This window comes from Cloeon dipterum, chromosome 1 (genome assembly GCF_949628265.1).
Source record: "Cloeon dipterum chromosome 1, ieCloDipt1.1, whole genome shotgun sequence".
Lineage (NCBI taxonomy): Eukaryota > Metazoa > Arthropoda > Insecta > Ephemeroptera > Baetidae > Cloeon > Cloeon dipterum.
In genome coordinates this window covers 1,050,954-1,078,272 of record NC_088786.1, presented here as the reverse complement: position 1 = coordinate 1,078,272, position 27,319 = coordinate 1,050,954, and the positions used below count along the sequence as shown (strand labels likewise).

General features: G+C 40.2%; 4 protein-coding genes across 10 annotated transcripts; 2 read left to right on the top strand and 2 right to left on the bottom strand.

Moving 5' to 3' along the window:
- Positions 1 to 4,428: 4,428 nt before the first annotated feature.
- Positions 4,429 to 18,805, bottom strand: CycT (Cyclin T). 3 transcript variants are annotated; one of them, XM_065475910.1, is made up of 10 exons: positions 12,683 to 12,782; positions 12,370 to 12,577; positions 10,950 to 11,160; positions 10,523 to 10,646; positions 9,405 to 9,450; positions 9,260 to 9,350; positions 7,420 to 7,596; positions 6,162 to 7,317; positions 5,667 to 6,061; positions 4,429 to 5,042 (listed from the first exon to the last, which is right to left on the bottom strand). In XM_065475910.1, exons 2-10 carry the CDS (start codon positions 12,531 to 12,533, stop codon positions 5,028 to 5,030), a joined length of 2,379 nt encoding a protein of 792 aa, XP_065331982.1. In that variant the 5' UTR covers positions 12,534 to 12,577; positions 12,683 to 12,782; the 3' UTR covers positions 4,429 to 5,027. The 3 variants fall into 3 exon arrangements, with proteins under 3 accessions (XP_065331982.1, XP_065331981.1, XP_065331980.1); XM_065475909.1 differs by lacking the exons at positions 4,429 to 5,042; positions 12,683 to 12,782 and adding an exon at positions 18,650 to 18,805 and having other exon boundaries at positions 5,205 to 6,061; XM_065475908.1 differs by lacking the exon at positions 4,429 to 5,042 and having other exon boundaries at positions 5,205 to 6,061.
- A 360-nt stretch (positions 18,806 to 19,165) lies between these two features.
- On the top strand, positions 19,166 to 22,810 carry LOC135934286 (cytochrome c oxidase assembly factor 5-like). 5 transcript variants are annotated; one of them, XM_065475917.1, is made up of 8 exons: positions 19,642 to 19,831; positions 19,885 to 20,123; positions 20,174 to 20,319; positions 20,378 to 20,546; positions 20,734 to 20,897; positions 21,174 to 21,310; positions 21,785 to 22,069; positions 22,390 to 22,810. In XM_065475917.1, the coding sequence occupies exons 1-8, from the start codon at positions 19,784 to 19,786 to the stop codon at positions 22,717 to 22,719; spliced, it is 1,518 nt and encodes a 505-aa protein (XP_065331989.1). In that variant the 5' UTR covers positions 19,642 to 19,783; the 3' UTR covers positions 22,720 to 22,810. The 5 variants fall into 5 exon arrangements, with proteins under 5 accessions (XP_065331991.1, XP_065331989.1, XP_065331988.1 ...); XM_065475916.1 differs by having other exon boundaries at positions 19,643 to 19,831; positions 20,177 to 20,319; positions 20,375 to 20,546; XM_065475918.1 differs by having other exon boundaries at positions 19,643 to 19,831; positions 20,375 to 20,546; positions 21,785 to 22,054.
- Mtap (Methylthioadenosine phosphorylase) lies at positions 22,801 to 24,163 on the bottom strand. Its single transcript, XM_065475925.1, has 6 exons — positions 24,025 to 24,163; positions 23,731 to 23,876; positions 23,500 to 23,667; positions 23,190 to 23,439; positions 22,923 to 23,135; positions 22,801 to 22,862 (listed from the first exon to the last, which is right to left on the bottom strand). Exons 1-6 carry the CDS (start codon positions 24,043 to 24,045, stop codon positions 22,824 to 22,826), a joined length of 837 nt encoding a protein of 278 aa, XP_065331997.1. The 5' UTR covers positions 24,046 to 24,163; the 3' UTR covers positions 22,801 to 22,823.
- Positions 24,164 to 24,325: 162 nt separating this feature from the next.
- On the top strand, positions 24,326 to 26,856 carry mrn (general transcription factor IIH subunit 4 marionette). The gene is made up of 11 exons (XM_065475920.1): positions 24,326 to 24,476; positions 24,526 to 24,631; positions 24,777 to 24,913; positions 24,973 to 25,077; positions 25,136 to 25,267; positions 25,327 to 25,597; positions 25,651 to 25,758; positions 25,821 to 25,904; positions 26,134 to 26,318; positions 26,375 to 26,534; positions 26,592 to 26,856. The coding sequence occupies exons 3-11, from the start codon at positions 24,777 to 24,779 to the stop codon at positions 26,814 to 26,816; spliced, it is 1,407 nt and encodes a 468-aa protein (XP_065331992.1). The 5' UTR covers positions 24,326 to 24,476; positions 24,526 to 24,631; the 3' UTR covers positions 26,817 to 26,856.
- Positions 26,857 to 27,319: the final 463 nt, after the last annotated feature.

Below are 27,319 nucleotides of genomic sequence, written 5' to 3'. Positions count from 1 at the left end.
GCAATTCCGACTCCAACGACTGCAGGCAGGGCTAGTCGGCGGCCGGCGCGCTGCTCGCGCTGATGGTGGTAGTTAGCAGCCCTAGATGCCGGCATAATTATTTTTGCCGCTGCTTGCATACACATACACACACCCAGCAGCAGCTAATTCGAATCCCCCGCAGCCGAAAGCGAGAGAGAGAGAGCTCTAATGATGGAAATAAGTCTGTGTGGCGCAGTGTGCCGCGCGCGCCGGCCGGCCGCATTTCCATTTTATCACTGGACACGAGAGGAAAAATTTGTAGCAGCTTGACAAATAACGCCCGCTATAGTTGACGAGGGGTGCTCTTCCGTTCTAAAAGCGTATATAGTTGAGTGAAAATAAAAACCTATAAAATTGAGAATAGAAATAAATAATAATAAAATACACACGAAGGTGAAGTTTTGAGTGAATTTTGTTTTGGAGGTCTGCAAGGCAAAAACATTTTTCATGTCAATATTTCACAAAACAACTAAATCTATTTTGATTAAATGCACGAAGAACTTTGAAATTTTCAGTTTATTAATAAATAAATTTTTATTAATATTTTGAGTGCCAGCAGGGTCCAGTCGGAAGTTTTTCCTGACCATAAGAGGTTAAAATAAGGTCCTGTTGGTGAATGAAACACAAAGAAAACAACTGCATCAACCTTTGGCGTAATTAAAGGAAAAGGTCATGCACGACCGGAGCCAGGTTAAAAACTTGCGGCTAAAATATTGAGAAACTCGGTGTTCTTATGCAGAATTCCACAGGCTGCGAGTTGAAAAAACGCGGCGGATTAATTATATCACCCTGAAAAATCAGAACTTCTAAAAAAATTGAAAAAGGCGACCTACAAATTTTTTGTAAAACCACGCAGAAAATTAAAAAAAAGTTCTGAAATTGGGTTGTTGGCAAACATTACAGTCGATCGTTTCAGATTGAACTTATTTTTGGGGGGAATTTTGAAATACTTATTTAAAAAAAAAGTTTTAAATCCATGCTACTGCCTAAACTGAACTGAAAAAAATTTCAGGTTGTGATTTAAACTGCTGCATTTCTTTCTTCAACACATTTTTATTTTGCGTGGAAAGAAAATTGGCGAATTTGAAGAGGCGTCGCTTTAGCTTGTGCGCCTGAACGCTAATTAGTCCCAGATTAAAGTAACGCCTGGGGAACAATTAGGCGATTTAGTGTTAATTAAAAGTGTAGCGAGCAGCTGGATGTTTTTGAGTTGAGATGAATGTGCGGCGAGGGAACTTGCGTGCGTGTGCGCCGTGTGTTCTCACTGCAATTGGTCCTCGGGGAATTCGCGCCAGCAGGAATGCCGCCGAGCTATTTTCCACACCATTTTTCTCTTTATTTGCATACTCCCCCTAATTCCTGTAAAAAGGTAATTAATTTTTGGCCCACCAGCCGCCCTCTTCGCGTGCAGAGTGCTCTCTAATTAATGCAAATTTAAATCCAATCCCTTTTCTTCAGAAGCTGTTTTTTTTTAATAAAGGGTGACAGAGAAAATTTTTATTCAACCTCAAACCTTTACAAATTAAAAGTAATTTCAGAGTCAAAATGCCGTGTAACGAATTTGAAAATATTGTGAAAATGATTTATTCATTCTCTCTTTAGGAACTTCTCTTTCCTTCCACAGAGAATAATAGGAAAGAGTTAAAAAAAGGTATTTTCATGATTCTCTGCTAATTTCTCATTGCAGCATCAATAATACATCGAAACACGGTGAATTTCTTGATAGATGTATACAGAAACTCCAGGGTTTCTTCGTCTCAACAACAAAAAATCGGTCTTTACTAGCAGAAATACTTCATTTAAAAATGTTCATCACAAACCAATTACGGGAACCTTAGTATCCTGTCCCGTGGCGCAATTTCAAAAATTGCGTGTGCTTTGGATTCCTCTCGATGAGCCCGATTGATGTCCTAGATTTAGATTAAAGGTTTTTTTTTTAAATTACAATCTTGTAAATTAAGCCCAGGAATTTTTAAAGACTGCTCGACAGCTGTCCCATTATGACCATGAATGAGCTGTAGTGGAAATTTCTCTTTTGCTTTGGAGAAAATCAAAATTTTATTTATCGTGATTTGCAACTCCAAATTTCGGGTTCTAATTACCAGAATTTTAAGAGGATAAATGTGCTAAGCAACTTCTTAAGGGATAAATTATCCAAAATTCACTCTCCTTACCAAAATTTTCTCCGCTGAAGCAATTATTGATCATTTTCTTCTTAGAGGGTGGAGGAAATGCGAGATTATAGAAAGCAGGCGGGTTTTTGTACATTTTTTTATTAAATTAGCTTCCACGACAGGGTATCGCATGCTATCTAATCTTAACACTTAATTTTAGGGGGCTGGGGTTGAAACGTAACGTCTTAGTGCGGCAAAATTATAACATAAACATACAAACTCAATTTTCGTTGCCAATCTGACTTTCGCCAAACAACGACAGTCGTCTTTACAATTTACAGCACCAAGACGAATTAAATAAATGATTAAGATTATGAACGTCATGATTAGAAACAAATAAATAAATAACAAAAGAATTTGCTGTGGGTGTCGCACGCCAGACACGTATTATTTGTGTTTGTTTGTGTGGCATACCTAGACAGGTAGCGGAGGTGCCATTTGAAACAGATTTTATTTTATATTAAGTCGGGCCAACGCTATACAGAGTAACAGTCGATTTGTAAAAACGATAAATTTTATTTTAAATATCAACTAGTGTTTGAGCAATTAATTGGTTGATTGGTGAAAAGCTAAAATAAATTAGTAGGAACTTTTTTAATGAGTTTTGTGAAACTAATGAACCGTCTTGTCAGGTTTCAAATGAAAACGTAAGCTACACACTATGATGGCAACAATTTATAGGATTTTCGGTCCACACTAGTCAAGATAACATGTAATTATAATTTAACGTATTTAACAGAAGTGTAATATTTTTAATTTTAAGTGTGGATGGACCTCATTGCTTCAAACTCCAGTGATTTACTGCGTTAAGATTGAGTATCAGTCTTCATAATCAACAATTCTTAAACCACTACTTCATGCAATTAAAAAGTATCGATGAATTAAACTACGGACTAAAGCGTTCATCGGGAGAGCAAAACTGCTGCCGCTCCTGTTTTTCACTCCCAGTTCTCAATTTCACTCGTGCACTCCCAAAGACTCGCAGTCTTTTAAAAACTAATTTTAATTTTCAAGAATCGATAAAAAAATGCATTTTTCACATTTCGTCGTTCCTTCAATTTAAAATCTCGGAATCCGAAATGAGAAAACTACCAATAGATGGACTCGTCTCGACCTTGCATGACCAGTTGAAGGTTTAATAACCCACCAACCCTAAATCGCTTTACCTCAAACCTATCGAAAAAGTAAAACATTTTACAACCCACGGATTTTTGTATTAATTAATAGCACTCCCTTTAAATTAAAACCGTTTTCCTGTTTTTGTTATAAATAATGGACAGCGTGAATCTCGCTGGTTCCCGCTCCCGATGAACGCTCTACCACAAATCATATATAACATTACGCACCAACCAAATTTGACACGGAAAGCTAGTTTGAACAGATCAATTGTGTAGCAAAAAATGCCCTCAAAAGGAATAAAAAATTTCAAGATTGATGTTCGCGAGCGTGGGTGAGAATTTTCAAAAAATATTTACGCTTAAAATGAGATAAATAATGACGCAAATGAATCAAAGTTGGTGCGTGTAACCTACCCTAATTACGAAATATCCAAAATAATTATGTAAGTTAATGTCGCCAGTTGCATACACCCTAAGTGTTTGAAGCCGCCGACAGATGGCGCCAGATGGCGACTTTAGATTTTTAGGCACTTCCGCTGGATGCCTTTTGTGCATTCTTCAATTAATTTGCTTTTTTGACGTGCTGAAAACAATCAAATTAATTAAAAAAAAGCAAAATAGTCTGAAATCGCAGCGAAAATGCCTTCAAAGCAAAATTTTTAAGAGTCTGTGGTTGCGCCATCTGTTATAAAGGGTACATGCAACTGGTCAATTACAGCAATTTTCACACTTCAAGGTTTCTATTGCACGTCGTCATATCTTTTTTGGAATTTTTCCCAGCACTTCTTGTGGGTCCCAGGACCCAATAACTCATCCAGCGGATAACATGGTGTGGCCGCACAGGAGCTTGGGCCCGATTTAAGGCCATATTTTCGCCTCCCCGCACCGAGGCCTTTTTTCCAGTAAAGATTGAAACGCCAGACGCCGCTGGAAAGGTGCGGAAAAGCAAGTGGCGAGTCGGTGCCGGTGCGCCTCCCGGCACGTTGAGCTATATTACAGCTTTTCGAGTCACTACGCTGCGAGTCAGGGGTGACATTTTCTCACCCCTGACTTGCAGTGTAAACTAACCACTTTTTTGCCATCTCTGACACTACTACTAGGGTAAACGAAATGAATTGGCGTGTTTGCCGAAAGAAATCCTAAAATACGAAATGAGAGAGTTGGAAGAAAAACAGTTTCGCATTGAACGATTGTCTTGCGTTCTCTTGGAAAAAGCGATGGCGAGTGATTTATACATAATATTTAAAATTAATTCCGCGCACACGGAAGGAAAGCTGCTGGTGGTAGATTCAATGAACCCCAGTGTTCGCACAATGCCGGCTTTTTTCGGAAAATTACACGACAGCGGTTAAAACCGGTTTAAACGGTTGTAACAGGCAAATTACGTAAAAGGCGAAAATGATAATATATACACAGGGGTTTCCAGGTTCCAGAGCAATTGCAAAAATTTGAAAAATCCGGCTGAAGCATGCCGGTTAACACCGGCTAGCTGAAACTTGGAACACTTCTGAATCCCACAATTGTTTTTCTAGGATGCACACGAAAGCTTGCATAGCGGAGTAAAAAAATAACTTTTTCACGTGTTGAAGAGAAAAAATAGCAAACAAACTTTCTGCAGCGATAGCAAGTCTTGCAAAATAATATTTTTTTTAAACGAGCTTCATAAGAAGGAGTCCGATGTTGCACATGGGAAGTCTGTTGACACGAAGCTGGATTATTGGTCCACAGCCTGCAAAGCACACCAAACACCACAAGTGTTACATGGAGAAAACAAATCGACAATAATGATTGAAAAAGCGACAGAAAAACAAGACAGGCTGGGGTGGAGGGGGTATGCCCTTGCAGAGCAGTGCAGTGAGAGAGAAAGAGAGAGAGAGAAATAGTAGACACGTTTTATTTCATGGAAAAATATATCTTTATTTATTCATTCACGCGGTTGTAAATTTGAAAGCCTACTCATGCTGCTCGTTTACAGAAATAAGGCGAAAGACTAGATGAGCAAATAGCTACTTGATCACAGGATAAATTAATTCAACAGAACTCAAGCTGGTTAAAAGTGGTTACAAGAAACGGTTGACATCTCTCGACTAGTCACACCACCCAATCATTCCGCTGGAGGTGGCGGGGGAGGTGCCTCCGGTGGAGGGTCAGAGGGTAAAGGGGGCGGAGGGGGTTGATGCAAGTTTGGCATGCTCGTCGGAGGAGGGATCTGTAAGAAGTCGGGGTGACGGAACAAGTTCAAGAACGGGGCCGGGGGAGGGGCAGGAGGAGGGTAGGCATAGAAATGATGCTGTTGAAACGGCGGCAGTTGCGAAAATCTGCCTAGTGCGCGTCCGCTATGGCCTCCACGTACCTTTCGCACGTCCTGGTGCCCGTTAGACTTGTGGCTGCGGCCTCGGGAGTTGCCGTCTTGGCATTTCCTCACGTCCGAGCCGGACACACTGCGCTCGGTCATCAGTTCCTTGCCGATTTTGATTTTGATGGGCAGCACAGTGGGCGGCTGCGCGGGCGCCGCGATCGGCTCTTCCACCTTCACACGGGCCTTCGGGATTTTGATTTTGAGGCTGCCCAACGGAGACTCGAGCTTGTCCTTGGGAATCGACATCTTGAGGGGCGTGGTCGGGGGTGCTGGCATCGCCGACGTCGACGGCTCCGACGACTCCTCGCTTCTGTGCCGCTCTTTCGACTTGTCCTTCTTCTTGTGTTTGTGTTTTCTTTCGTCCTTACTCCTCTCCTTGTCTTTCTTGCCTGCAATGCAAAGCCAGTTGAAATTTAACCCACTTTCTAATTATTTACTCTAATGAAATGAAAATTGGACAAAATCGAATGCATTTAATAACAGGCTTACCGTGCTTCTCCTTCTTTCTCTTCTTGTGGTGTCGCTCGGTGCTGCCGAGGACTTCCGCAGGAAGCGTGGCACAAGGAGGCTCGTCAATCGGGTCGAAAATGCTGGGTTTGTGTTCTACCTTGACGGGTGCAATGGGAGATGGAATGGCTGAAGACTCGCCCAGCAGGGTCGTCATTTCAGTTTGCAGCTTCTCCACAGGCAGCGCCGAGGTGTCTTTGCCCGGCGTGAGTGGGACGGACGGGACTACGATCTTGGGTAAGCAACCACTGAGAGCCAAGTCGAAAATATGGCTTTCAGGGCGCTCTTCAGGAATTTCCACCGACGATAGGTCGAGTTCTTTATTTCGCGTGTCGGGCGAAGAATAATGATCGGCGATTATCGCAATGAGGTCAGGAACCTCAGGGCTGCCGTCGGCAGGCGGCTCCATGCTGAAAGTGACATCGTTCGGGACGGAAGATTCTTCTTGGTTGCCACCCTCGGGGGAGAAAATGTGGCTCAAAGTGAAATCCACGCTCGACCGCTTGGCCTCTGCCGCCACCGTCGTCGTCGTGGCTTTGTCAGGATTGTGAGCGTGGTGCGATGGCTCAGGATTTCGGCTGCTCGTGGGTTTGGGCATCGAGTGCTTCTGCTGAGGCGCGGGTTGCGCCGGCATCTTCATCAGCGGCTCCGGCTGCTTCTTCACGCTGCCCATCCGCAACGCGTCGAACTCACCAACACCTCCGCGTTTGGAAAAATCTGGAGGGGGTGGGACTGCCTCCCTGCTCTTTTTGGCTTGCGGCACCATAGGATCGTTGGGGCCGTTGACGCCCTCGCGAGGCCGTTTCATGTTGTGATGAGGCCGGCTCTGCATCAACTGCGACAGTTCATCGCGATTGCGTGCCATTTGGCCATCTAGCCTGCCTGAGGGAATGGCGCTTGCTGGCTTCGGCACACCAGCGAAATCTCTCTTCTGAGCGGGCGCATCCCTCCGAGGCTGGTTGTGGTGGTGAGACGGCAACGTCACAGCGCCGCTCGGAGTAGAAGGTCGGGTCCCTTGCAGATCCTTTCCAGCAGCAGCTTCTCGCGGGCGCTTGTCGGTCACTCTCCGCTGGTCGTCGAACTTGGCATCGGGCCTGGCACTAGTCGAGCTGTTGTCTCCGGACTTCTTTTCGTAGTCCTGCAAAGAAAATATTTGTACAGTGCTACGCCGTGCTACAAGATTATTTTTTTGTATTAAATTTTAAATACAAAAATTTATGGTGGGGTCAATTTTACCAACCTCAAGGGAACCGAACATCAGATTGTCCTCCGTCTTGTCCTTGCTCATCCTTTTGAGCCTGGACGGGCACTTGTCAATGATGTGGAGGAACTCTGTAGTTAGACTCTCCATCAACTCCGGAGTGACATTGGGGTCAACGTAGTGGTGCCAGGGGTTGCCCTCGTGAGACACTGGTATCTAGAGGCAAAGAGTTTACGTTTTAATTATGACAAAACAAAAAGCAAGCCTTTTCTGGTAAAAAACCGAATACAATGGTGACCCAATGATTTTAGAGTATGAAATTTTCAGGAATTAATCTGAACTTTAATAAGATTGGTTTGAAAATAGTGTTTGCTCAAAGTAGCTGAAATTTGGGTTGTGAATGTGAACTAGAGCGTTAATCAACTCAAATTTTTGCTGACCGGGCAGTGACCCTAGTGAAGCAACCCAGACCCGATTTTATTGCCTATCTCAGCGCCTAACAATTAAAATCTTCATTTCATTTCAATCAGGGTTACCAACCGTTTTTTTAACGATTTATTTTTAAACGTATTCTAGAAAGGTTTCTCTGTTCCTTTCCCGACATGTTCCGGGAAAAAATTTCCTGTCCTGTCCTGATTTTTCCTGTTTTTTTTTCTTTAATTTCATTCCATTTAACAAACTGGTATTTTATTAATTTTTGTACCTGTTTTGTTTACTTTTAATTATTTGATTCAAATTTTAGCGCAAGAAATGAATTTTCCCCAATTTAACCCTTGGAAAATCTTAAATTTGTGGCCGGAGTGGTCAATTTTCCTCTACAATGAAGATTTGTTCTATTAAATTGTCATTTTCTGCCTCCATTTATAAAAATATTACTGACTGAAATTTTTCAAGTTGAGGTCACGAGCAAATAATCATTTAAAACTGAGGTGCAAACATTGCCGGCAAGAAACCGGTTAAAATTGAAAAAAAAAACATTTGTTACCACTGCTCTGTATCTTATTAATAAGGGCGGTATATTTTCGCAACTCTGATTTCAATGCATTTTAATATCAGCCGGTATTTTATTTTCGGATTATATATATTATTTGATTAAAATTTGGGTTTAATTGAGAGATTAACTACTATATTTATAAAATCACTTTATTTGTTTTTTTATCCCTGTCCTCTCAGACCGGGAAGGGCGCGCACTGCATTAGCACGAATGCTGAAACCTGGGTCCCAATAACACCGCGAACGGATAGCATGGGCGCACCAGGCCGCACAGACACCCAGCCCACTCAAGTATCACTTGCCTCCGCACCGAGGACTTTTTTTTTTTTTTTTGAAACGCTGGACATTTGTCCCGTGATGCCAAATCACGCATGCTGGAAAGGTGCCACCCAGCAAGTAGCGAAAAATATTCCATACATTAAATTACTAGCTTTGATTTGTTGAGCAAAAAACTGAACACTGATCAAATATCCAAAACTTTCTTAAATTACATTTACGAAAAAAAATATTGGTAATTTAATTTGTAAAAGTGTTAGTATCATCATGACTCTTTGTTTTTAAAAAAAGGAGCTTAAAACTTCAAATTAGAGATGTTCCACTCTTTGGGAATATAAGCTTACTTAAGACGTTTAATGAATTTTTATTTTACCCACTCCGCATTTTCCTAGGCACAAGTGGGGACTAGAATTCGACGGGTTAAAAAAATATTTAACATTATCCCAAGCAACCTGTTAATAGAAAAGGATTGTAATTGACTGTGAGTTGTGAAATGATGGTGTCCATTAAATAAATAATAATTTGTAAGATTGTTTTTTCGTTGAGCAACATGAACTCTGAAATTTACGGTTATGTCGGTCCACCAATAGTGATAAAAGGTTTTTCTTACCTCCCAGTTGGACCATTTGGAGGCCAAGTGAATACAAAGACAAGCAACCACTGATGGCGGATGCTGGAGACACATCGTCGTCAGGTGGAGGCTGCAAAAGTAAATATTAAAACACTACAATAAATATGGCAGTCATAATAACTACCTGTTTGACGCCATGAAGTATGAAGTCTGGGCCAACTCCTTGTTGGCTGAAAACAAACAATGGTTAGAAATTTGAACTAGGTAGCACTACTCATTAAAGTCGGTTAATACATGACAACAGATGATGATAATTAGCCTGTTTTCATTATTTATTCCCAATAGTTGATTATTATTTGAAGTGTTGGAGGCAATAACAAGTTGATAGTAAGAATCCAATTTTTTTGTTGTTAAAAATTAAACAACATAAATAAAAGCCGACCAAATTCCAATATCTTGAAGTTTACCGGTTACACCCTCATTTTTGAAAAGAATTTATTTGCTTCCGGGCTGAGAAAAATGATGAAAATTAAATATTAAGAAAATGGCCATGTGTATTATTATTTTTTTTCCAACATTGCAGGATTTCGAGAGGTGTCAGTGTTTGGCCTTATTAAAAATCAGCAGTATATCAAGAAAGCTGATTAAAGTTTCCTCAAATTTACCTCTTTTTGTACTAAAAAAATCATACTGGCCGTTGGAGGACCTTAAAAATTTTGTGGGTTAAATAAAGATACAAAAATTAGTTTATTTCTTCGAGAATCTTCTCATTTTTTTTCTGAGGTAAACTCGGAGACTCTAATGACTATCAGAGACTCCAACACGAAGGAAGTTTTTATTGATATACAAAAAAAGAAAATAATTTTTTTTCACAAGCACATTTCAGTTTTCTGAAATGAAAAGGGTGACGGTCGCCTTCTGAAACAAAGTAAAAATCGACAGCAGGAAACGCTGGATGCTGAGCATTCAGTAAGTTTATGCCAAATTTCTCCAAAATTTTAAGTGCTATCTGTGTATTTTTATTACTGAAAACAATTCCCAAGACCTGCAACTGTGTGTTTGTGTGTGTGTGTGTGTGCGGTGCTTGTGTGTGTGTTTGTGTGTGCGTGCGTGTGTGTGCATGTGTTTGTGTGTGCGTGCGTGCGTGCGTGTGTGTGTGTGTGTGTGTGTGCGCGCTTTAGGATTTTGCCGGGAAATGCAGTATAACTTTGGCTTCCACTGAATCCTAAGGGATAATATCATGCATTCGCAACAAGGAATGTGCACCATAAATGCAGAGATAATAAATAAAGTTAAAGATACCTCGAACGAGGTGGCACAGCTTCACCACGTATGTGTGTGGATGGTCGACAGCCACAACAAATCCCAGAGTCTGCAGCAAGGTGCTTTCATAGTACACCATAAGTCCGAACACCTTGTTATAGGACTGCAATAATAAGGGCATGATTTAATAATTATTTGTTCTTCTCTACCAGTGTCAAGAGCCGGGACAGGAGACGGGGGTTCAGCCTCCCCCCTCCTCCAGACCCCTTTTCGAAAATTTACAAATTTCTACTTTTAAAATTAGCCTTTTTGTGAAACTGAAAGCTCATTTATATCAAATATCGCTCTTTTATCCTCAAACCGACAAGTTGAGGATCTTTCTGATTTTAATGCTGCCCCCGTCTTGGTGTAGATTGATCATGTCCCATCCCATCCTGAGTCCCTCTAAAATAGTGATATATATTACCTCCTGCTTGAGATCAATTTTCACCTCGGATCTCAGCAGACAGTAAACAGCCACTTGGATCACATATTCCATCTTACGTGGCTGTTCCTCGACTTTTGCGGCGAGGAAAAGGGAGGCGGAGCACAACCCGTTCCGAGGGAAGTTGACGAACGAGTGGTGCATGTAAAAACGGTGCATAAACGTGATGGCTGTGTTTATGCACAGCTGGGTACTGAAAATAGACAAAAGTAAATTAGAAATGTACAAGTAGTAACAAATATTATTTCTAACACATCCATTTTACATTTTTGAGCACCTGTTTCTCCAGTTACTTGGTTTCATTCAATTAGTGGCTAATAATTAAGCGTATTGGACAAATTTCTCATAAATTGAAGGGGAAAGATGAAAATTATTTGATTTATTGTGTCGACAAATTTTTTAATAAAAAAAAAAGAACTAGACTGTGGTGAAATTTCCTCTTTTTCCAATTTACTGTTAAATTTTCAGCGCTTGGCCGGTTTTGGTTCCTCTCGACGAACAACAGCGTATGATTATGATAGCTCATTGTTGTGAAATAAAATCAGATTTCAAGTGAGGAAACTGTAAAGTTGACTCTGCAGCCACTTTCCTCGAAAATTCAGGTGAATTTTGGCCTCAAAATAATCTTAAGGGATAAATTCGTGCATGTATTTGCAACAAGCATTGCCGTATAAATTCTCATTGAACGGATAATCAATTATTTTTCGCTTAGGTGTTCGAACTTCCAGGTAAAATTCCCTAAATTGATAAATAAATGGTTGTGGAATTAGTTTAAAAATTATCTATACATATTAATGTTCTGCGTGGCTATTTTGCCTCATGTATTGCCAAATTTAGACACATAAATAATGCAAATATTAACAAAATTATGAAAAAAGAGGGGAGACTTACAGTAAATAAATAAACTTTTACACGGCAGCGATCCATTTCCAATTTTCAGAGTGGAAATATTGTATGTATGTTCGTATAAATAAAACAAAATATTATACAGCGACCAGAGGGGTCAAAGAACTTTGAGTCTTTCACTCACCACTAAGGTCGCATCAGAATTAACCGCTTTCCCACGTGGCAAACCAATATATTCTTTAATTCCATCAAATTATCGTAATAAAAACATACAAAAAATCAAGAAAATCAACATTGCCTTCCCAAAAGAGGACACAATATGATAAACAAATTGCGGCGTGTGCAAGCTGGATGACGCAATAGATGCGATACATACATACATACATTAATCTCAGAGCGCCAGAAAATTATCAATTTGTAACAATTCGAATGGAAATTAATCAAAAGAAACGAAGAAAAAGATCAATTCTGAATTGGAAAGTGGACAGCATGGAACGGTAATAGTGGAAAATTCTGGAAATATTGGACTTTCGTGCAATGTTTGAATTTTACTTACACTTTCAGGCGCTGACCCATGTCCTGGATGAAATTGGCAGCTTGCTGCCGGTAGGATAATTCCTTTTCGTAAGGAACTCCCGCAATTCTGGAAGGCGTGCATTCCAGAATATGCTCTTTCGTGAAGAGCCACCTCTTGTCCTCACTTTCTAGGGAGGAAGCCATGATGCTCGGACCGAAATCTTCACACCAGGCACTCTCGAACTAGCCTGAAACAACCATAGGATGCACATTCACAACTCATGACTCGTAAATTAATCAACTCTGGTGTAGCAGTGGAAAATTATTTAAAGTTATAAGCATAATTCTCGCACTTTTTGTAATAATATGTCGAATGAATTTAGTTGACACACGTTAAACAGCAAGGGAAGACGCATCCAGCGCTACCTCTCTGAAGCGGCAAGTCGGAGAACTAGCAAGCAATGACCGATGATCGCGACTGACTTGAATATGGCCACCCCTACCTTCTCGGTATGATTTACTGCCGACAACCGAGAAAAATTTTAGCGCTTGTTTTCAGGCACGAATCGGGTTCCGAGCTATGTTGTAAAAAAAACTCGTGCACGTTCGAAGAACTGCGCGGGTGGCTTCATAAATTTTGCTGTCCAACTTAGGATGAGATTGGAAAGCGGCAGTGCACAGGCCACAGCCGCTGACAGGGTTCCGAAAAACCCGGGTTTTTTTACATTTTGCCCGGTTTTTATTGGGGGGTAATATGGTATTTTTTTGGGGTTTTTCAAATTTGATATTCACTGCATTTTTTTCAAGAAACGAAGAAATTTAATCCTCATGGCCCGGGACTTACCAATTTTTTAATGTGCAAAAATGCAGCACTACCTTTTCAGCGTTAAAAAAAAACAGCAAAAAACAATTTTTTTAATTTCCAAGCATTTTTTATTTTTGATGCTGAAAATATTGGAGCCTTGGGTAAACAAGTGGGTTTTTTAGCCTGGTTAAACCCGATAAAACCCGGGTGGGGAAAATTCGGAACCCTGAGCCACATATTTTATTCGTCAGGGTCCACGGCCACTCGAGTGGTCGCATTTTTCAACTACTGTTTATTTCTTGTTTACATTTACGCGAATCAAATTCCATCTTTTTGCATCGCGGTTTTCTCGAAGCACCGGTTTCATTCCGACGTTTTATAATAGATAAACTCTTAAGGAGGAATGATAGTGGATTTCCCCGCAAAATCCTTTAACACACATACAGATTGGGTCCTAAAAATCATGTACAGTTAAAAAAATAGATAGGCAACACTTTAAAATTTCGAGAAAATCGGCCTCAAACTTAGCATTGTATTAAATGGAGAATTTTCAACGGAATTGTGTAATCACGGTTTTCTCTGAAATTCCGCATTTCCCCAAAAAAAGACTCTGGCTGTCCGATAGATCTCGATGAGAGGATTCCAAATCATGTGAGAAAACATAGTGCAGCACTGTAAATTTCGGAGAAAATTGGCAAAAACAATCTGATTGGTCAGCGCCCAGCGCTGCTGGCCAACAGAGGGGGGCGTTTCACGCCGTCGCTTCTGGTTGCATTACAGAAGGTGGCCGGCGCGCAACTCAATTATCTTTTTAATTACGTTTTCATTATCAGAAAAATTTGAAATTTTCGCACATGGTAACCAATGAATCTGTCCTTGAAAATCAATAACAAATTTATTTATATTATACGCAGTCTCTGATGGCCATAAGGGTCCGAGTTTGCCTCTGAAAATCATTAAAATTATTAAAATGAAAGAAACATTTTTTTCTGAGTTGATTCTTGAATAAATTAACTTAATTTTGGGTATTTTGATTTTTCCCCAAAACATTTTAAACGTTCTTTAACGGACATGTGAAATTTTCAGTCGAATTTTTTTCGAAAATTTTAAATTTGAGAAAATTTTGCTGAGTGGGGAAAAACTGGAAATTTAATCAGCTTTCTGAATTTAGGCAGTATTTAACGCTACTATGAACAGGTGAATTTTAATGAAGCCAAACACAGACCCCTTTTGAAAATCTGCAATTTTTGAAAAAATAAAAAATTTATTTCAAGACTCAAAAGCACTATTTTTTATCTTCTCACTATTAAATTTTCATAAATTTTCTCACCCCGGAAGCAATTAATTTCCTACGCTAAAAAAAGAGGGCGTAACCGGTAAAATTCGAAAAATTAGATTTTGGGGCACTTTTGGTCAGAAGTACATGGAAAAAATAGGTCGGTTAGGGTTAACTTAACATGAAATTTCATTTTTTAAAATAAAAAAATCACTATCATTCCACTTTAATGTGCAAAAATGCAGCACTACCTTTTCAGCGTTAAAAAAAACAGCAAAAAACAATTTTTATTTTCCAAGCATTTTTTTATTTTTGATACTGAAAATATTGGAGCCTTGGGTAAACAAGTGGGTTTTTTAGCCTGGTTAAACCCGATAAAACCCGGGTGGGGAAAATTCGGAAGTATCTTTTAATTTTGATACTGCTTTACGACGTTTACTTTTTTTCATGTAGCTAAACATTTAGCCTAAAAATTCTCCACGGCGTAAACAATTTTGCTCTATTTTTTTTTAAAGCACAAATCTTTAATTATAGTCAGTGGTATTAAAAAAACAAGCTTTTTACCGAAACAATCTACAATAATATGCATCAAAAATAACATTTTTTCGGAGTTTTCTGCAGTTTTTTCATTTTAAGCATTTTTTGAAAACACTTTGTTGGATATTAAATTCTGTGCGGGGTGCATAGTATATATTTACCGTTTTGTTCATAAAAAGGAATTAGGAATTACATATCAACAGACACAATTCAAAAACTTTGAAAATCTGTTAAAATGGAATTTTCAAATAATTAAAAGCAAACAAAAAAACAGGTAAAAAAATTAATAAAAGATCAATTTGTTAAATGGAATTAAATTAAAAAAAAACAGGAAAAACAGGAACAGGACAGGACCGGAAATCCAAATTTGGAACAGGAACAGGACAGGACAGGAACAGAAAAACCTTTCTTGAATACGCTCTATTCGGAACCCTGAAGCACTCGAGTGGTCGCATTTTTTAACTACTGTTTATTTCTTGTTTACATTTACGCGAATCAAATTCCATCTTTTTGCATCGCGGTTTTCTCGAAGAACGCGCTTAGCACCGGTTTCATTCCGACGTTTTATAATAGATAAACTCTTAAGCTTTCGATTGGTACGGGTTGCACCTGATCATTTGAGCTTTTTCGACCGTTTCCAACCGTCAGCGTCAGCGCGGACCAATTTAACATGGCGTTCTTAAATAAATACGGGGGCGAAAAGACTGCTGACGCTGAAAATGTGTCGGTCAACGCCGACCGTCAGAAGGCAAAAGCTCATTGTTGTCCCTTGTGCGCTGTCTTGTTAAACCCTCCGCGTCTTATTGGGTAGTAGTAACCACCTGCATCACATTCTTTAGGAACACCTGCTGGCCGGTCTCCTGTATGTTGCTGGTGGGTCTCCTTTATGTTGGAGACATAATAGGGAGAGATATTTCTGTATGAGCTTTTGTGCCCTTAACAAACATTATTGCGCTCTACTTTAGAAATCTCATTGTTCCCTGATTTCAAGGTTCATATTTCGCCAACACGAGGCAATAAAAATATTTCATAATAAAGCAGATATTGAGAAATATTTAAGAAAATGAGCTCTACTTGAAATATTGCCAGAAAATTTTAAAATACAAAGAAGGAATCGTGACGAGACAAAAAGGAGGGTGTAGGTCAGTGGACGGGACACATATTTTGTAACAATGGTTGTTTGTGCTGCTGCCTATCCTTCCCCTCATGTATTTTGCTGCTTGGGCTTCAGGTAGAAAATTCATTGTGCTTTTTGTTGTTCAAAAATCCCCAATATGGCTGACAGGATGTACCAGCTTAAAAATTGTTGACCCGAGCACAGCGTCTCTTTTTCCCGCCATTATCTATCAAGAATAAAACTGCCCCGATTTTAAAATTTTTACAACAATGCACCAGAAAAGATGATTTTTTAGTTTAAAGTGGAATGATGCTGGGCAACAATTGAAAATTATTTAAATTGTTGGATGCCTTAAACAATTTGTTCAACAATTTGCAATCATAAAAAATGACCTTCCTACAATAAAAATTCAAATTTTGCCAATTTTCTCCGAAATGTACAGTGCTCGAACATATTTTCTTGACATATTTCGATTCCTCTCGTCGAGATCTGTCCAACGGTGTTTGCCACTTATTGGGGAAACTCTTGGTTTTGAAATTAAATCGGATTTCAAGTAAGGAGACAGCCATTACCATTTGAAAAGCAAGGCAACTTTCCAGCCAATTTTCTCAAAAAATTACAGTGCTTCTTAGGTCAATTTAGGCTTTAAAATGATATTGGGCGACAATTGAAAATTATTTGAATTGTTGGATGCCATCAACAATTGACCGATAAACAATTTGTTCAACAATTTGCAATAATAAAAAATGACCTTCCTACAATAAAAATTCAAATTTTGCCAATTTTCTCCAAAATTTACAGTGCTCGAACATATTTTCTCGGCATATTCCGATTCCTCTCGTCGAGATCTGTTCAACGGTACATGCCACTTATTGGGGAAACTCATGGTTTTGAAATTAAATCGGATTTCAAGTAAGGAGACAGCCCTTTCCATTTCCAGCCAATTTTCTCAAAAAAATACAGCGCTTCTTAGGTCAATTTAAGCTTTAACTGAAACCTAAGGGACGAGTTTATGCATTGGCAACAAGCATTTTCCAGGCTTTTGCAGTATCATTCCTCTTTAAATTAAATTCGACACCTTCAAGGCGAAATTAAAATTAGAGCGTATACAAGAACAGATTTTCCAATCCTGTCTTTCCAGTTCCGGAAAAAATTATTCCGGTTGTTTCCGGTTCTTGTTTTAACTATTTGGAGAAAATCCTGTCCGGTCCTGTTCCGGTTAAAAAATTCCGGTTCCGTGTGAAAAACCGGATTCCGGTTTTTGGGATCGGGATTCGCACACAAAATCGTTTTTTTCCGGAAAAAACCACTGTATTAAAAAAAACAGTGTTTTGCGGATGTTTCGACAAAATATTAATATATTATTATGAACATTAAGGTTTGTGGAGGTACTCGCTTTTATCCAATATTTTTCAATTTATTTAACGAATAGGAATTAGATAAATTAGCTTTTAAAAAATTTAACGTTGTATAGAGGTTAATTGGCTTGAGTCTTGGTTAAGCACGTAATTTATTCAAAGAGATGTTAATCTTTTACTTTTTTTATTATGGTTCCAAAAACTTTGAAAATGAGTCAAAAAGGAAGGTTTCAATAATTAAAAAAATCCAAGTGTATTCTAGAATTTGCTTTTGAAAATTAGAAAATGTGTTCAAAAGTAGTCCCATGACAATTCCGAACTTTGGAGGCGAAAAATTTCACAGAGATAGAATATTTATTCACGAGTAAATTCACTTAAAAACACGAGCAAGTAGAAATGTTTCAAAAATCGATTTTTTTGTAACTGCATAATCTCCATTTTTAACCATCAGAATCGCAAAAACTAAACAAAATGAACTAGACCCAACCTCCCTTTAAGCTGAATTGAATGATTTTTTAGAGGTGCTTACCCTCTAGCCCAAAGTTGCAATTCTTCATCCCCCTCGAAAAAGAAAAACATTTCTTATGCTCTAGATTTTCGTATTAATTAACATTTATTTTAAAAGTATTTTTCTGTTTAAGTTTTGAAAGAGAAGAATTAAAGATGCACTAAAATATTTTAAAGCCCTGAGGAAGCAAGCTAAAACATTTCCCATGAGCCCATGTTAAAAATTTGGACCGAAAACCCAGATTCCTTTCGTGTTTAATTGTCAAAAAACATACCTCTCTAATCAAGCAGCGGCCTAACTCCGATCGAAACAGAGAGGTAGGCTTGCAAACTTTGTGGCATACATACGCGTATAAATAATTCATATGTACATTGCATGCACGTAGTGTGGAAAAAATGATCAAATACATATGCTCAATGCGAAAAAATAAGTTAAAAACGTTAATAACTGGTGTGTGTTTACATGGGATACCTTTGATTAGATCTGTGTGAAGCGTGTGCTTATGGTAAAGCTACAGTTTCTGCCGCGTTATTATGCATCATTCACATCTCGTCAGTTCTTATGATTAGATGAGAAGGGTGATCTCATGTTAAACTAGTGGTGGCGAGACCTGTAACTCGGCGGTGAAAACTTTAGCTTTTCCATATTATTTACAGACCAGGCCGCAGATATGCCCAGCTATTGTAGGCACAAGATTTCCGTCCTATCTACTAACTTGCCTTGATTGATGGAGATGGAAAGATGACCAGCAAGCAGCAAACAGGTCAGGTCGCCAAGAAATCTTCCTCCTCTGCTCCTCAGCGTCAAAGTCAGAAGAAATCAAAATTTCCGGACAGCCAGTGATTGCGAGTGAGTCAGGTCTGGTCAGGTTCTCGGTTATCCAATTATTATTACCGGTATTCAAAATGAGTGACTCAACTAACTAAATATTCTTGGAGGCGTAACAATTGTGTATTGCTAAACAACCAAATGCTTGTTGAAAGAAAAGGGCAACGATCAATTTGACAATGAAAATTTCGTTGTTTGTAGAGCTATGCACATTAATGTTATGCGCGATTTTTTACTCTAGTCAATTTTTATACCGGTTGCTAAGACTAAAAAGCTAAAGGTTCCGGTTTTTTGCTCGTCTTTCTGCGGCACCAGCGCCATCAAGCGGGTAATAAGCGAAGAAAAGTGTAAATGTATAAACAAATGACAGTCGGTCGCTCGGTCGGCGTCCATCGGATTGAGCCCTGCTGCTTCCGTGCTTCCTGTGCTTTACAATCATTAATCATCAGCCTGCGCCTGTAGCCTGTGTCGTGTCATTATAAGTTTCGCCGTCCCCATCCTCCATATTCCACCATCACAACCGCTTGTGAGACTTCGCCAGTTTTCACATCGATTTGGTCAAGATAATAGTGAGTTTTGTTGTTCTTTACTCCTCTATCACAGATAATCAATCGGATGAACGTGAGAGAACAGCGTTTTTCTTAAAATAGCTGAAAATAGAGTTATATAACCGTTGCTACCATTGCATGTTTGAAAAAAATGCGTTCTGCAACTTTAGACCGCGAAATTTAAATTTGACCAAGCCTCACTTTTGATTGCAAGATTCAATGACTGAATTCGTAATAATTATGTATGTCTCGCCATTTCAGCTGTGCAGATGCTCCGATTTGAAGATGAAAATTCAAAATTGAAGGACCAAACGCCTTGTGCAGGAATCAGAGCAGATTTAAAAGTGTGTCTCTTGGAAAGCGACTGTGTTAAAGTCCGAGGGAAATCTCCTCGAGATTGCCTGAAGAGTGGAGAGACCCCGACAGAGTGCCAGGCATTGAGGAACACCTTCTTCGAGTGTAAGAGATCCCTTCTCGATGCACGTCAGAGGTTTAGAGGCCGTAAAGGCTACTAAAAAGCCTAAGGTTTGATTATTAATGTGTGCATTTGACCGCAAATTAAAACAAACTCATTGCAGATGCAAAGGACGCCAGCCCGGACATCTTACGCGTCTAGTCAAACAGCCGGGAAAGCTGGCCGTCAGTCAGAAAATTGTATTCAGGGTAACTGCAACCAAGCTCGCCATGAGATATCGCCCTACTGCTTCAGACACATACTGCAAGACCCAGCAGCCCCGTACAAACAATGTGCATACACTTACAACTCAACAGGCAAGAGGTGCTTGAACATCGCTCCAAAGATCGATAAAAAAGACAGGTATTATTCGTGAGAAGCTCAAAATGTCGTGATTAATTATTGGCTTGTAGCAGATACTGTGCAGAGCACAGTCGGAAAGCCTTGGCCATGAGGCTTCGCAGTGGCAGGCAACGAGCTCCGAAAGAAACAGCAGACACACTTTTGCAATCCCTCAACCACTATATTCCTCACCCAGGCAAAGTGATCAATCCGTTCGGTAAAACCTCTTATATATATTCTGCTATGTGTTTGAATTGAATTGCATTTTGTAGAAGATATCGAAGCCACCAAGCTGAACAACGGAGTAGCCAGGGTGCTTGATTTGGCCAGCGACTCGGACAGCGAGCCGAGTGAAGGAGGGAATGTCACCCTGGATGCGGCGTGGTCTGGTGACAGTGAAAGCGAAGGCGACAGTGCAGACAGCGACATGGATGACCCTTTGAGGTACTTGAAAATTAGTGGAGGTGTCAGCCTTGAGATTTAAAGCGGCAGCTTGTCGGATTGGCTTAGGAAATTTTTTCCTGGCCATTTTCACTGGTGGCTTGGCCTGATTTATGGCCCTGAAAAATGCCTCTGAAAATTAGTCAAAAGATCAGAATTATAATCTAATTAAATTTTGCTCCCTTTGAAGGCACGCTGGAGTATACACAGAAGAGGAAGTGGTTGCTCAGGCCAAAGAAAGTATGATTCGCCTGCAAAATCTGTATGTCAGAGAATTTCGCAGTCTTCAGTTTAAGCTTCGGGAACAAAGACGTCACTACCTTGCTGCCATTAAGAAGGAGAAAGAAACAATGAGTACGCGTCATTTAAATCTTCCTCAAAAACTGCATCATTCCCAAATGATTAAAAAAAGAAACGCAATAGGGGGTTGGTGGATTTATACAAAGCGGACGCTGCCGATGACGGCCTGCTTTTTGGTAAGCAGTGCCTGAGCTGTGGAAGCTGAGGATAGATCTGCCTAGTTGCCCAATGTGCGGAGATTATGAGATATGATGGGACGAACTCTATTCTCCAGACTAAAACAAGAGCCAATTTTGTATTACTTTCTCAACAGTCTGTTTGCCATTTCAGTGAGCATCCACCAACAACCAAAGGCCTCCTCGGAGGAGCAGTCAGCATACAAAAAACTGCAGGCATTGAATAGATATCACAAATTGTTCGGCGTTGAGGCAGTCTTGCACAAGAGGGAGAAGGACAGAAAAGTTCAGGTGCGTTACTATTACTTGGAAAAATTCTCATCCTAACTCTGCAGTATTTTGTGAAAATTATTTGAATCTGTTGGCAAGTCACCAGCTTGAAAAATATGGTACACAGAAAATACAATCACTGCGAGATTGGTAAAATTTGAGTATTAAAAACCAGTGGTGAAAACACTGAGTGATAACCTTGCTCCCAGTGAGATCTAAAAGCGTCCGGCCTCTCTCTCGTTGTAAAACTCTTTATGTTGCGTTCTCAATTTGAGCCGTACTTTCCTCCAGCCTCTCACCGTGATAATTTTTCTCTGACAATGAGTGTAAAAATACGAAAAATATTCAGAATGTCAGTATTGCAAAAATTCTACACCAAGTTTTAATTAGTAATTTTCTTTTAATTGCATCGAGAAACAAGCATCATACAAAAAAAATAATCATTTCTGCCCGCATGCAGGTTTCCTTTTTTTAAATATTTTACTTTCCATTCAGGCTCTGCTCTCTTCGCATCCGAATCGTCAGAGCCACGCTTCTCGGTGTACCTTCACAGAGGGTGGAGTGAAATGTGACGACAAAGCCATGCCGTATGCCAAACTGTGTCTGAAGCACATCCTCAACGACACGCAGCAGCTGCTCTTGCGTCCTTGCGGAGCTGTGCAAGCCGACCTGCCACCCTGTCAGGAACCAGTCTTGGCCATTTTTCCCAACACCTTCTGCCCTTGCCATGCCAAAGTTCCAAAGCACAACTTTCCACCTCCAGAGGTTAGTGACCCTGAGGTCTGTACATTTTTTTTGTTGATTCTTTAATTACAATTTGACCCGCCTGGACATGTGGTAGCCCAAATGATTATAAAATTTTATCACAATAGGGAGAATTGCTGTTTTCAGTGTGACAGTTGGTAAATTGAGTATTACATCTGCCAAACAAATGTAATATATTTTGAGTAGCAATTGCACATGTAAAGACGGCTTTGTGGCCCAATGTGTGGAGATTATGAGATATGATGGGCCAAGAACTAACTCACTGAGTTTCCTTAAAAGAAATAAAAGAAGAATCGGCAAGAAACCGAACTAACACTTTCGATTTCTTTCAACAGAGCCCTGAGGACATGGAACTGGACGTTCTGCCTAAGGCTGAAGACAAGTCGTACCCTGACATGAGTAAATTCAAGGCAGGCAACAGCAGCGTTGGTTTGGCCGACCTGACACCGCCTTCCAGGAAGCCGCATTCAGAGTCCTCGAGCACTTCAAGCTCAGAAAAACAGCGAGATGGTGGTCAAAAGGAGGTTCACTCAAGGAGGAAGCAAGACTTGTCAGAAACAAGAGATATCCCGCACGAAATCAGTGATAGCGATGCCACAACCCTAACTGCCGATGACTCTTATAGATCTACCAACTCGCCAGATTTCTTAGCGATGGATACATGATTTCCTGTTGTGATGTATATAGTTCATTAGTCGATAGAAAAGGATTAATGTATTTTTAGTCTTGTAAATTATATAAATTGGTTGGAATGAAGCAACTTGTTTTATTAATGGCTCGGCCTCATTATGTTTCCATCCACGGTGCCCTGCGGATTGAGACCACAAATTACAATCGTATAATCTGTTGAAATTAAATCAATTCTTACCCGCAGATTGTCAATTACATCATCCCAGTGACCCATGGATGCGATAGCTGGCACTATTTCTTTAAAAAGGGCAGTCACTTTATCGGCATTTTTCTTGAAAGTTGCAAGAACGTCCGAAACAGAAACACTGTCACCCTGGTCTCGCCAACAATCGTAATCGGTAGCCATCGCCACAGCTGCATAGCAAATTCCAGCTTCCTTGGCCAGCACAACCTTGGAAATTGCCCAGATTAAAATTAATTATTAACTCATTTAAGCTTTATTCACCTCCGGACAAGTTGTCATATTGATGACATCCGCTCCCCAGGACCGGAACATGTTGCTCTCGGCTCTTGACGAAAATCGAGGACCCTCAATCGACACGCAGGTGCCTTTGGTGTGATGTTTGTAGCCCAAGGAAGTGAGCGCTTTAATCACAGCCATCCTCGTTTCTTCACAAAATGCGGGGTACATTGGCAGGTGGCACACACCCTCTTCGAGTGTACCATCGAAGAATGATTGGGCCCGTTTTGTCGTCCTGCGTCAAGAGTATGATTATTGTACATTTTCCAGTCGGAGAGAATCTGAATCTACTCACCGATCAATAAAATCGTTCAGAACCACCAAATCTCCAGGGACAATGTCTTCTCTCAATGATCCAGTGGCAGTTGAGGCCAAAATGTGAGTGCAGCCAGCCTCCTTTAATGCCCAGATGTTGGCTCGGAAGTTAACTGCGGAGGGCATGATCGTGTGCCTCCGACCGTGCCTGTAATTCAAATATTATGAATTAAAAACATGTCATGACAATAGTAAACAATAGTTTTCATACCTTGCTAGCAGCACACATTCTTGTCCTCCGATCGTACCCTCAATTAAGATATCAGACGGATCGCCAAAAGGTGTGGTTACCTTCCTTTCCGCTCGATTATCTAGGATGTCTGGATCATCTAGGCCAGAACCGCCGATAATCCCAATCTGTGATAAAAATAATTAATAAACTTTGTAAGATGGAAATGTTCAGTGTGAGTGTACGTCGGATTACATTATTACTTAAGAAATTTTATTTAAATACACTGCTCAGCATCATAGAGGAAAATGATGGATAAACATTGCACGGAATTACCTTAATTTTGTACTTTCCCATGGCACGTCGTCAATAAGTAAAAATTGGGCTCGGGTAGGCGACCAAAAAATATGGTTAGTGGTCTCGTTATCTGATCTTATGCCAAAGTAAGGAAGTAAAATGTTATATCTGAACCAGTAGCTAACTTCATGCTTTATAAATGTGTTTGGGTGGACGAACAACGAACTAGAAGCAGCACTGTCGACCCACCAAGACGAGGAAAAGGAGGAAAACCATCCAATCCGATCTAATCTAATGACTTGAGTGCTGACCAATCAGAGCAGCCCGCGGCCGTGAAATTTCGCCGACTTTTCGGACGACGAGAGGCTTAACGGCCGAATTTCAGGGGTCGAAACTGTTTAAAAAAACAGCCGAAAAATAATATTTTTTGAGCACCATAAAATTCTTAAGGTAACAATGTAATAAGAGGGACTGATGGAGGCGTGGCTGAGGTCAGTTTTTGGTTTACCAGTGCAACCACTTTGTAAACAATATCAACAGAGATCTCGCATGGAATGGAACAGCTAGATACAACCCACAACCGGCTAAACTAAATAAATAAACACATGGATAAGGTTAACTAATAACGGCCCACTTAAAAACTGCGGTATGTAGATTCGCTACTTTAAATGCCGATTAGTTTTTGTTTATGATTTCCTGAGTTCTGAATTAAAAATGTTTTTTGCCTACATAAGGCATAGGGAAAATCATTGACACTCATACTGATTGCAATTCGCTTAAAACATTTTCAGATGGAGGAAATTGTGAAGAAAACACCAAAAGACAAGAAAATTAACTGTAAAAACTTGCACGACTACTTGAAAACCTTGACGCCCGACGTTTTGGACCGACTCTACAACCATCCAGCAACTTGTCTGGCTGTATTTCGGTAACGTCGCGTCTCTGAGTATTGATATAATTCATTAATGGAAATAATCTGGTTGACAGAGAACTGCCAGACATAGCCAAACATTATGTCCTTCGCTTGTTGTTCGTCGAGCAGTCCCTTCCTCAAGAGGTAGTCGCTTCGTGGGTGTCTCAGGCGTACTCAAAGCACGTGAATTTAATTCTCCAACCGAAATTTAGAATAACTTGCTATTCACAATTGCAGAGAGCTCCTGGAGGTTGTTGGGGTGCTAAGTGAGCTCCGGGTTTGGCAGGAAACTTCCCTCACAGGCGGCCTTGTTGGACGAATACTCAATCCGACGTTCAAGAAAAACATGAAGATCGCCATGAATGGAGGGCAAGACCTCTAACAAATAACATGTTTTCCATTTGCTATAAGGCTTGTCTGATGTTTAGGGGAAAGCCGTGGAGTTTGTCGGCACAAATGGAGGCTGATGCCAAGCCGAGGGACATACCTTTCTTAGACAAATACGCTTCGGAGAGGTGGGAGTGTGTCCTGCACTACATGGTAGGCTCTCAGCAGCAGCAGCAAGAGGGTGGAATCTCAGCGGACGCTGTGCGAATATTGCTGCACGCCGGGCTCATGAAGAGAGACGAGGAGGACGGTGGCTCCACCTGCATCACCAAAGAAGGTTTCCAGTTTTTACTGCTCGACACTCCTGCTCAAGTAACAAAAACATCCGAGCCTTGTTATAGCAAAGACTTATTCTGCGTTTGTAGGTTTGGTATTTTTTGCTGCAGTACCTAGACACTGTTGAGTCTCGCGGAATGGACCTGGTTTCCTGTCTCGCATTTTTGTTCCAGTTGAGCTTTTCTACTTTAGGAAAGGTAACATGCAGAAATAATGCATCTCAATTATAATATCGCTGAAATCGATGCGCATTTTGCAGGACTACAGCACTGAGGGAATGAGTGAAAGTTTGCTTGTATTTTTACAACACTTGCGCGAATTCGGACTTGTGTACCAAAGGAAGGTCCGTATTAGAATTAGTCAGAGGTCTCAGCCGACAGATTCATTTTTTCCTAATGGCGGCGGCTGGCGTGGCTGTCAATTTTTAAAACATGAAGTTTGATCATACTCAATGGCCTGAAGGGCTGGAAAACATTTTTTTTTAATTATTAACCGTTTTTCACCAATGGCTGGCTGAGACCTCTAGAATTAGTCTGTCTGTCCCTTTATCATTAATATGGACTTTGATGCAGAGAAAAGCTGGTCGATTTTATCCAACCCGCTTGGCCCTTGACATCGCCTCTGGCAAAGGAAATGTTGCTAGGAATTCTTCTCACCCAGGCTTCATCATTGTGGAAACAAATTACAGAGTTTACGCCTACACTGAAAATAACCTTCAAGTCGCCTTGTTAGGAATCTTCACGGAACTCTTGCTGAGGTACTGTACACATCTAATTCTTGTAAATTTGTCATTTTAAATTATTTTGTCTGCAGGCTGCCAAATCTTGCTGTCGGTGTGCTAACGAGAGACTCAGTGCGGCAGGCACTGAGATCCGGAATCACAGCCAAGCAAATTATCGACTTCCTGAGGCAGCATGCCCATCCAGAAATGCTAAAGGAACCTCCAACCCTTCCTCTCACCATTGTTGACCAGGTTTGTTTATTTTATTTTTGCTCAAAACGACAAGAGTCTTGAATTTTTTGTTTCCAGATTCAGCTTTGGGAGAACGAACGAGAGAGGTTTACCGACAGTGAAGGCGTTCTTTACAATCAGTTCTTGTCTCAGTCTGACTATGCGGTGCTTCGTGATCACGCCAAGACATTGGATGTTTTAATTTGGTCTAATGACCAGAGAAGGACAGTGGTTGTTACTAAAGAAGGGCACGAAGAAGTTAGGAAGTTTTGGAAGCGATTTTCTAAAGGGTCTAATATGTGATACAGCTTAATTATATTAAATGGTTGTTTCATAATAGAAACCTGTTTTTATTTATTTAATGACGGTTCATTTTCCGATTTTTGTAAGCTTCAAAAAATATATTTTTATATTCCATACAAAGCAAGATTAATTTTCTCCGAGAAAAGTAGAGAGAGAACCAATAGATTTACTGGAATGGCCAATTTTAGTTAATATTTTTTATAGAATTTCAAGCTAAGCTGCTTCTATAAACTCGTTTTGTAACAAAGTGAATAACCATAGCAGCACAATTATGTAAATGGAAAACTCGCGAAAATCGCGCTGGTAAAATGGTCTCGGATAGGGTGCGGTGCTTTGAAACGGGCAAAAATTTGGATCGTGAAACATAATTATAATTTAACAAATTAATTACGCTGGTGGAATCGGAATCGAGGAAACACACGTACATACAGAATGCAAAAAAGAGTATATCTACAGATTCCCACAATTCCCCACGCCATTGTTAGATCTGAGCGGCAGGAACG

What these genes read in the sequence shown, in the direction of transcription:
- CycT (XM_065475909.1), bottom strand. Translation starts at nt 12,533, where the DNA reads ATGGCTTCCTCCCTAGAAAGTGAGGACAAGAGGTGGCTCTTCACGAAA. An exon ending in CCAAATGGTCCAACTGGGAG is followed by an intron (nt 7,597 to 9,259) that starts GTAAGAAAAACC and finishes CTTTGCCTCTAG; the next exon opens with ATACCAGTGTCTCACGAGGG. An exon ending in TGATGTTCGGTTCCCTTGAG is followed by an intron (nt 7,318 to 7,419) that starts GTTGGTAAAATT and finishes TTTTCTTTGCAG; the next exon opens with GACTACGAAAAGAAGTCCGG.
- mrn (XM_065475920.1), top strand. Translation starts at nt 24,777, where the DNA reads ATGGAGGAAATTGTGAAGAAAACACCAAAAGACAAGAAAATTAACTGT. An exon ending in ACTTGTCTGGCTGTATTTCG is followed by an intron (nt 24,914 to 24,972) that starts GTAACGTCGCGT and finishes TCTGGTTGACAG; the next exon opens with AGAACTGCCAGACATAGCCA. An exon ending in TTCACGGAACTCTTGCTGAG is followed by an intron (nt 26,319 to 26,374) that starts GTACTGTACACA and finishes TTTTGTCTGCAG; the next exon opens with GCTGCCAAATCTTGCTGTCG.
- LOC135934286 (XM_065475915.1), top strand. Translation starts at nt 19,784, where the DNA reads ATGCACGTCAGAGGTTTAGAGGCCGTAAAGGCTACTAAAAAGCCTAAG. An exon ending in AAGATCGATAAAAAAGACAG is followed by an intron (nt 20,124 to 20,173) that starts GTATTATTCGTG and finishes ATTGGCTTGTAG; the next exon opens with CAGATACTGTGCAGAGCACA. An exon ending in GAAGGAGAAAGAAACAATGA is followed by an intron (nt 20,898 to 21,173) that starts GTACGCGTCATT and finishes TTGCCATTTCAG; the next exon opens with TGAGCATCCACCAACAACCA.
- Mtap (XM_065475925.1), bottom strand. Translation starts at nt 24,045, where the DNA reads ATGGGAAAGTACAAAATTAAG. An exon ending in GAATGTGTGCTGCTAGCAAG is followed by an intron (nt 23,668 to 23,730) that starts GTATGAAAACTA and finishes TTTGAATTACAG; the next exon opens with GCACGGTCGGAGGCACACGA. An exon ending in ATATGACAACTTGTCCGGAG is followed by an intron (nt 23,136 to 23,189) that starts GTGAATAAAGCT and finishes GCAATTTCCAAG; the next exon opens with GTTGTGCTGGCCAAGGAAGC.